General features: G+C 35.5%; 1 protein-coding gene across 1 annotated transcript in view; it reads left to right on the forward strand.

The window, feature by feature from the left end:
- The window catches only part of LOC135222903 (putative carbonic anhydrase-like protein 2), a 389285-nt gene extending 381807 nt beyond the window's left edge, over positions 1-7478 (forward strand). The window contains exons 8-10 of the mRNA XM_064261295.1: positions 874-1008; positions 1351-1393; positions 3308-7478. Of these exons, the coding sequence (XP_064117365.1) occupies positions 874-1008; positions 1351-1393; positions 3308-3330 (201 nt within the window). The 3' untranslated portion in view covers positions 3331-7478. The remainder of the gene's footprint in view (positions 1-873; positions 1009-1350; positions 1394-3307) is intronic.
- The last annotated feature ends 2522 nt before the right edge of the window (positions 7479-10000 follow it).

A 10000-nucleotide genomic window follows, 5' to 3' on the forward strand; every position in this document is an offset into this window, starting at 1 on the left:
TAAGTGTTTAAGGTTTTCTTCGGTCTCATACGGCGGTTTTTAATCGTTTCGGATTAAAAATAACTGCTGCTAACTCAATTTTGAAAAATAAGCTAAGTGTATCTTAGTTTAACCAGACGACTGAGCTGATTAACAACTCTCCTAGGGCTGGCCCGAAGGATTATTTTTTTTTTTTTTTAGATATTTTTAGGGGCTAGGAACCAATTGGTTACTTAGCAATGGACGCACAGCTTACTTTGGATCCGAAACACATTATATCGAGAAATAAATTTCTAATCACCAGAAACAAATTCCTCTGGTTCCGCATTGGCAGCAGTGGGGCGCCGCGAACTCAGGCTACCAAATTGATAGGCGAGTACGGAACCAACTCGTCTGATGAGGAACTAACTCAATTTCAAAAACTCATTTTTATTACAGAGAGAGAGAGAGAGAGAGAGAGAGAGAGAGAGAGAGAGAGAGAGAGAGAGAGAGAGAAATTGGGTCACTGTGATAAGAAGGGATGGGCAACAGTTAGTCAAGGAATAGAGGATATGTAAGTGACAGGACGGAAACCTGTAGGCCAGAATCATAGAAAAAGGCTAAAATTAAGACTTTATAACTATTCCTAGAGTAGGCTAAAGGGGAATCAGAAGTCCACAGAACAAAAAGAGCGAGAGAACTCATTTCACAACTTAGGTCATAGAGGGGTATAGCTGTAGGAAAAAATATTAATAAGGACGATGAGAAATAGACTGAGAAATGCTCAGTCATAATTTAGGAGAAATTAATTATGCTTGGAGTGAAAAGAAACAGACAGAAGACAGAGTTCCAAGGAAGGTAGACGGTATAAATTCTCTGAGGAAACGCAGTTCATGTGGTTCTTGTCTGTTGCAGCTCTTGTCCCTGCGCGAGGTCACCCAGACGAACAGCACCTTGCAGACGCCACCACGGACTCTCGCTGATAACTTTCGTCCTCCCCAGAAGCTCAATCATCGGCCTGTTCGGACGAACATAGATTTCTCTAATGCTGTAAGTCTTTGTTGGATTTTTTTTTTTTTTTTTTTTTTTTTGATTTGAGGGGGTTTGGTTGGTTAATGCCACATGTTCTGGAGACCATTCTCTGTCCCTGTACTTTAACATATTACATACTTATATACGTGTGTATATATATATATATATATATATATATATATAGTATATATATATATATATATATATATATACTATCTATCTATATATATATTATATAGTATAAGTTGTCCTTTGATGATAGAGGTGTGTGTTATTTTAATACATGCATTGTTGTTATGTATGGCTTGAAGAAACCATAGTATTTAAGCTTTGTCATACACATATGCTTTCTCCTTACAGGGAGGGAATTGTCCTTCTATGCAGAGCGTAGCGCGGTACACAGGTATGTACTTTTGTCGTGACGAAATTGTGTTTTATTAATAATTTTTAATTGATACCCTACTCATGATATCATGCTATAGGCTCCACAGGCGTGTGTCAACACGCACGAGTTATATGTGTGTGGCTGTCGGTCTTGTCATGCAGTTTCTTGGGAAATGGAAAGTACTGTGCAAAGATCTTATAAAAGAACAGTACTCATCAAGGTGTCACTGTTTCGCCACACGACCAGGCAGATGTGATTATGAACAGGCAATTATACTTTATGTGTGTAGTTTCCAAATCTTTCAAAAAAGTTATACATAATAATTACGGCACACAGAATTCGGTTGATATTTGTTTTACATCGTAGAAATTGAGAAAATAAGCACACACATATATTTATCTATGCATATATATACGTATATATATATAATATAATATATATAATATAATATATATATATACTATATATATATATATATATATATATATATATATATATATATATATATATATATATTTAATCATACTTATTATTATTTAAGCAGCTTGCTTTCTCAGTATTTTTCCCCAAAATTATTTTCTTGGCCTCTCCATCCATATTAAACAAAATAATTTAAGCACGTTGGAAAGAAATCTGCCATGAAAATAAATAGTAGCAAAAGTAGTGGAATGCTAATTTTGGCGTTCGTGTATGAACACAGTAATGTCGGTGTTCCATGAGCGACTAAAACAAATAGCTTTCCAGGATTTTGCCTTTTTTTTTATTTATTTATTCTTGACACAAATTTTCATCGAATGTACTTAAAATATTTTGTTTATCGAGGCTGAAGAGGCCAAATGATAGCGTAATTCAAAGTTGCTATATAGCAAAGCTGATTATTTGGTGTACAAATACACTTATAAAGTCACGATGTATTGATGGAATTCATTATTGTAAGACTCTCAGTTCCGTAAATGAAGCGGATATTGATCCCATAACTCCATTCTTGAGAGCCGAAGCCTTCCGAACACTGGATTTTTTTTTCCAAAACTAACATCGCACAATACACACTGGAAAAATTTCCTGCTCAGCCAAATGCAGGTCTCGACATAAACAACCAATATTTAAGTCTTTCGTGATCGAAGCAAGGTGTACACTAATTGAGTATGTAGAAGTACAGTATTTACCGCCATGCTTTACTGTAAAGTAACCGGAAGATATCACTGCATACACATTTCTTACGATGCCAAAATATTGTGGGGGGAAACAAAAGCAAAACAGAGACGATGCTGGGGTCAGAGTAGATGACATATGACGACTTCATTCAAGGTTTTACCCTTTTCGATAGAGAGGAGATTATAGGACAATAATTACGTAAACGATATCAGAGTTTGAATATCTCTCAGCTTTCAGATAACAGTTTTATCCATGGTAGGTAGTTGGAGAAAAACCTGCAATCGATCATCATTATGAAAAGATCATCTGTAGTAATTGAATACTATGTAGTAAGAGGGCATTTAGAACTGTCGCACATTCTATTTATTAGGTGATGATTTGTAACCCTTTTTTTTTGGTGATATTTTAGCTTTTCATATCTTTGGAACTTTTGTGTTCTGTAGTTTATGTAATTACTGTAGATAGTCAGGGAATAAGCTCTTAAGTGTATATTTTTGCTAATATCATAGTCAATAGGCACGGTGTTTCCTTGGGTTGTGCTTGCATCTGTCATTTTGTGCATGTGCAACTTCAGTAATGATACTCACCGTTTTGCTGTAAGTGGAAATAGTACTTTTCCATATTCACAAACATTTTACCACTAATATCACTTATTGGAATTTGGTCGTTGGTTCTCGACTAATATTTAAGAGTAACATCTTCACTTATTGTTATTAGGATATATAACTGTACAAGACGTAAAGTATGTGATGAAACAACTGTTCGTTTTCATTACAGCCAATGCTTGGAACACTAGTTAGCTCTCTCAAAAGGCGGCAGCTGATTCCCCGTCGAGTATGAACCGCCCTGCCCAAGAACTAGCAGAGAATCTGATGGAAATCTCTCAGAGTACTTTACTCGTGAAACAGAAGAGGAAGAAAACCTTGAGGAGAGAGAGGAGAACCACCTAAACGTCCTTTGCGAGGTTTCGACAACAAACGGGGATGCTGAAGAAGGAAACTGTTAGTTACCCGCGCCTTCCGATCTGACTTAGTCCTTCGCTGGTTGTGATTTCCTCATGAAATTGTGATAATCAACATGCTGTGACCGTTGGGCTTGGTGCTCTCACGAAGGCTTGTCATAAACTGGCCCTGGTTGTCATGACTTTAGCACACCAGTTCGACAGAGTTTTTAGTTTTAGATCTTCGGTGAGAAAGTAAATGGCTTGAATACCTTATCCCTAAGCTACAACTCCCTTCAAGATCGGGACCTGAACATAACGAACATATGGTGGTTAAGAAAATGACTAAAATTACTGAAAACACATAGTGGATATTTAATTTCGCCTGTGTGTTCATTGAAAGACGTCATCTGGTGCTCTGTTGAGGGAAAAGTCACTCCAGATTCCAGCTGCGATGCCGAACCTTTGACTGAAAGCTTTTCTAGCGCATAAACGCAGTGAGAAGAACGTCTTTTGCTGATCTGATGCTTAACTAGTAAGATGTATTGCATTTCCTTGCCGTAATTTGTGTTTACCTTTTCACAATTTTGGACTTTCTCGTGTCATTGCAGAATGCAGCGCTGTATCCATTCTCAATCCGTAGGGTAGCTACTGTCACTTCTAAATTCTAAGACTAATTTACAACGAATGAAAATAAAATTGCGTTCTTAAACATATTTGCCTTTCTTTGTTTGCTGTGAATTTTAAGGACGTTATCATGCTTTCATGTACATATGTGGTTAATTCAGGAGTCTGCCTGAAAGTGATCTACGAGATGTGCTGTCAAGTGACTTCTTTTGAATGAAATGTTAATCAGTTAGGTCAATATATCCGTCCATCTTCTCTTCTGTAGGAACTGTACTTTGCGTGGTAACACTTTAAGGAATGTACTCTCTGTAATTGTTGTGGAAAGTAGGATCATCTCATGACAAAGGTTTAAATTTCAGTGAAAAAAAAGACATTAAACTGATAGACAGCTGCTGTTTAATCCTGTTATAAATGCAAAAGAAAAATGAGAGCAAGATGTGTGACCCTTTTTTTTCTTAATTTATTTTTCGAGTTTTCATTCATTTTAATTGTATGAAACAGAGGGTGCATCTAGACCTATTTCATTCGTGTTTCGGTCGTTGAGAGGTGGAAAGGATGTGTAGAAATTAGAAGAAAATAAGATGTTAGTGGGAAGAGATATTACGGATTGGAGTTTTGGTATGGAAGAAAACTGCTTGAAATGACCTCTTGACGTTTTGATACTACAGTATATAGATGGTAATTTGTATAGAAGAAAACTGCTAAAAATTATATCGTAACATTCTATTACTACAATAGACAGATAATAATTATAAAATCATGTTCACTCTTTTACATAACTGTATTATATTTGAGAGATTTAATTGCCGTCGATAAGCCAAAATGTCATAATCTTGCTTAACAAGCTGTCACAAAATAAGAAAAAAAAGCCAGAAATGTGTGTGAAAAAGCTAAATCCGGACCATTGAAGATGAAACGAAATGGTTATGAATCATAAAAGGTAAAACAGTTACTACATAATTAGCTTTTACAAGTAAACAAGTCAGTATTAATTGAATAGATAATTAAACAAGCAAGAAAAGGAAAGAGTGATCGAGTGCACCCAAGCAAGGGAACTGAAACCCAACACTGGAAGGGGATGTCATAGAGGCAGTGGGACAGTTCAGGGTGTGAGGATACCTCCTCTAATCTGAGCCTCTTGAGTAACGAGGAAGGAAAATCATTAAAGTTGCGACTTTCGTTTTACCAACGGTGGCAAGTCAAGTCCCTCTATGGGAATGTCTGGTTTCATCATTGCCATTATTTCCCTGATTCAGGAATAACGTGAATGTTGAGATGTTGAGTGTCCGTTTATGGGATGAGAATGAGAATGTGAGATGTCTGTAAATATGGCTAGTATTACAGCTGTATTACCCATGCTTACTGTAAGAGATGATTTTTAAAAAAGCTGTAGAATTCTAATTATACGAGTATTTCAGTTTGGAAGTAAAGTCGTGGGAGACAAGTCTTACATTAAGGCTAGGAACATTTTCAATGTTTCGTCATCGCAGAATGACGGGAAAAATGTCGAACGAACGAAATATTTAGCTGCCGATTTTTAAAGTAAGAAGCTAAACTAAAATTGCATTAGAATGGACAAATATTTGTGGATGTTGATGCAAAAGAGGATTAAGTACTCTTATTAGGAAGAGGTTTTGAATATGAATTTGAGGTGTTTTTTTTTATCCAAAATGGACGATATAATTATGTAATCAGATCTCAGTGTCTTGCTTTTTATTATTTAAAAATCTGTGTCAGAGTTAAGATAGAATGTAGATATAAATTTTCAAAATGTTGCTGTTTTGGGGAAGGCTGTACCAGCAGACCAGCTGATACCTGACCATATACGAAGATGCTGGATCTCTTGCATTCAGATAAAGAAAGTCAAGGAGCATTGTTCTTAATAGGATAAAGAACATTAGATTAGCATTGGTTGAAAGTGCTCCATGTTGCGGAAATGTTAGCAATATGTCTTCTGAGGTAAACATAACCAAGAAAATATTGGAAAATAAAGCGGAATAAGTACTTGTGTTTGAACAAAACAATAGACAGAAAAAACTTAAAAGCGAGAAGACTAAATATACGGCTTGCCAAAATTCCCTGAAGTAAAGAGAAAATGGAATAATGGATGCTGTTCTTTTTCAGAGCATAATGCTGAATCGCATCATTTTTATGCCATGATGCGTTCTGCCATTGGTGGAATTTCATCCCCAGTTACATTCGTATTGCACTGAAGTATGCTTGGAAAAATAAAAAAAAGAATTGTTAACGAGACATCCTATCAGGTGCTTTGCATACGTGTGTCCGCTAAAGATGTTTACTGATCATTTGCATCTCTTCTTCAAAATGCCCTTTTATATTGTCATTTATCATTGCTTCTCAGTTGCTTTTTTCGCAATGGTACTTTGTACAGCCATGTAACATGTTGAATGTAGTACAAGTACTGTGATGTGGACTGATGTCTGTGGCGGTTACTGTGATCGTTACGTTACTCCAAAGCTCGTTTCTTACACTGTACAGTGAAAGCACTTATTTTGAATTATGTGTCTCGTCTAATGTAATAAGTGATAAATTTCAATATTCATAATCTCTTTCCGGGAATCAGGAAGTTATCTCTGATAGGAAAAGACGTGTATCATGCCTTTGAATACTTGATGTTTCCAAGCATAGTTGTTACGTAGTATTGTACCGAGATAATGTTTACAATGGATCATGTAACACGCCATGTAATTTCAGTTTATACATATCTCCCTACGTTTCGACCATTTATATTGAAGGTATGAAAACATTCTGTGATGTTGCAGAAATGGCCTCTCTACCAGTAAAGGCTGGGCTTTTTATAAATTATGTTTTTATTTACGTTATTTACATTTCTTTCATGGAATCTTGTTTGCCATTTTTATGTAAAGAAGTTAGTACTCGATGTATGAGAGTTTTGTATTCCGTCATTCAAGTAAGGCTGCTCCTCCGTGAAGAGAGAGAGACTCGAGATCTTGTTAATGTCTGTTGACTTTAAGTATTTTGATTTTGTAGATTCTCAAACACATGAAAATGAATTATTTCAACTTACGTTACTTCATTTTCTATTGATTGCTTTTACGCAATGTCTCAACCATAAATATGTGGATTGTAATGTTCTCTTTTGGCTCTAAAAAAAATTTGTCGAGTTTGTAATTAGAGGTAGAAATTGAAAATTTAACGGAGAATCAGTAACATCTTTCATGCCATGTAAACAGATTCGAGGAATCTTTTCTTGAACACTGATTTATCTAGAATTTAAAGGATGGACTGACAGTACACAACTCATTTGCTTATTTTGCGGCAGATGGATACTCCTAAACAATAGATTTCATGTTGAAGATCCCATCTTCAAGTATAGTTCATCAATAAAAATAGAGTATATGTAAATGGCTTATTTTCCTACGACTTATGCTGTCCTGTACCTATGATATCCTTCAGGTATGTGAGGGTTCTTGATCAACGTCAAATCATTCATCTGTCACAATGTAAGATGCGTAACATTAGACTTAGCCTAGAGTGAACAGTGCTGTAGTTGATAATAATCATTTAACTAACACCAGGCAATTGGAATTCTCAGATTGTGTCGAAGGGTTGACTTTTTAAATACGTAAAAAATATCAGTATTAACTGATCAGTGTCTTCAGGAACAGAAGAAGTGTATATTTTTATTTGGTATTCAACGTAAGTATGAGCAGTGCTAGTCGAACTCTAAAGCAGAGATTAATAGAATTGCTATTATTGACATGAAAGCATGAGCTCAGGTGGTGACACTGTATATTTACATTATACTCCATATAAAACACTAGTATCCACTTACCGTAGTTAAAGTGAAGCCTAACCAAATATCTAGCAATTCTGACCATCAACTAAATGGTAAAGAAAATACTAGTACAGTACAGTATTTCAAATTTACTGGATGGTTAAACCATCATTTATAGAAATCGAATTGATAATCCACAAAGACACTTGACAATCCTGATTAGTAGGATCAATGAATTTTCTGTATTTTCAGGTGCATTGTTGCAAGAAGTGAGATTTTTACAGCTATGTTTCTTCAGTAGTTTTACTCCCGTTGGGGAGGTAGTGCTATCAGTGAGGTGCACTGAAGGCGTTACATAAATGTTCTTCGCAACGTCCCTTCTGCTCCTAGCGGCGACCCCTTTCATTCCTTTTGCTGTATGTCCATTCATAACTTACTTCCAGCGCCTCAGTGGCGTGGTTGGTATGGTGTTGGCGTCCTACCTCGGTGGTCGCGGGTTCGATTCTCGGCCATTCCATTGAGGAGCGAGAGATGTGTATTCCTGGTGATAGAAGTTCACCCTCGACGTGGTTCGGAAGTCACGTAAAGCCGTTGGTCCCGTTGCTGAATAACCAATGGTTCCATGCAGCGTAAAAGCACCATACTAACAAACATAACTTACTTCCATCTTACTTTCCACCTTCTTGTAACAATATTGTTTCATAGTGTAACTACGAGGGTTTCCTCCTGTTAAACCTATATAATCTTTACTCTCAAGTTCCCTTTCTGCGTTGGTAGACATAGATATGATTGCTTGGCCTTTACCTCATTTTTTTGGGTCTGTCACCACGTTACCTTACACTTTGCTTCAAGGCGAAATGTTAAAGCTTCAGCATATTTCTGGAAAGTATATGTTATCAGAAGGTATTGACTAGTGGTGTATCTGTTTTCGGGAATTTGGAGTATCCTTATATCGAGTGTGATGCTAGCATGAGTAGTCAGTTTACCTGAGTACCACATAAAAAAACTTGCGCCCTCTAATTTTCGTTTTCTGTAAAACGTTGATGTGCTAGGATTATGGGAAATTTTTTTCCCGTGAGGCAACCTATATTACTCTTAATAATGTGTACTTTACATTTTTTATAATTGTTATTTTCTGTTGTTCTGTATTTTTGTCATTGTATAGTGTTCTTCGTGTAAGGTGCCACTATATCGATACCATATATATATTATATATATATAATAGGAATAATATGTATATTATAATATATATATATCTATATATATTTATATATATATAGATTGGCACCTTACACGAAGAACACTATACAATCGTTATACCTATTCTATATATATATATATATATATACTATATATAATATATATATATATATATATAGTATATATATAATAGGTATAACGATCGGTATTCGTAGCAGGTATGAACACTGACATCAGTCCTAATTTTCGTAGTAGATCATTTTCACATTTGGGCTATTCCATGGTTTGACCCGGTGGCCTCTGATATGTTTGACATTTTCTTCAGATGTCTGAAAATGTCTCGCGTTTGATTCCAGTTCTGGCTGTGATAGGTGACCTTTAAGATGAAACGGATAATTATACTATTTGGTGATTTGTAAGTCCACTTTTTTCTTGGATGACATGTGATAGGATATGTTATACCTAGAATTACTTTCAGGTTCTATAAATGGTTAAGTAAGATCCTAATATCAATCTTCAAACTGTGCGCGTGATATACATTATAATAATTATTATCTGCCCTAGCTTACTATATCCGCTATCTCAATGTCCTCTAGTAATTTGTATTACATATGGTTAACTCATTGAGAAGGAGGCGGCTTGTATATCCTAAGGCCAATTCACTGTGTATATTTGCCCCGACACACAAATGCAATCTGTAATTTTATGAACTTTATGTCTAGCATCATACTCTACAATACGTTTTAAGATACATGTAATGCTCTGAATTTAATTTGTGAATAAGTATATAGTATATATATATATATATATATATATATATATATATCTATAATATATATATATATATATTACTTATTTTGATTTGAGGTGATGGCTTGGATATATACTACATGCTAATGTAAGCAGGGCTCATGTTGACATCAGAAAAGGTGAAAGACTCGGA

This window comes from Macrobrachium nipponense, chromosome 8 (assembly GCF_015104395.2).
Source record: "Macrobrachium nipponense isolate FS-2020 chromosome 8, ASM1510439v2, whole genome shotgun sequence".
Taxonomy (NCBI): domain Eukaryota; kingdom Metazoa; phylum Arthropoda; class Malacostraca; order Decapoda; family Palaemonidae; genus Macrobrachium; species Macrobrachium nipponense.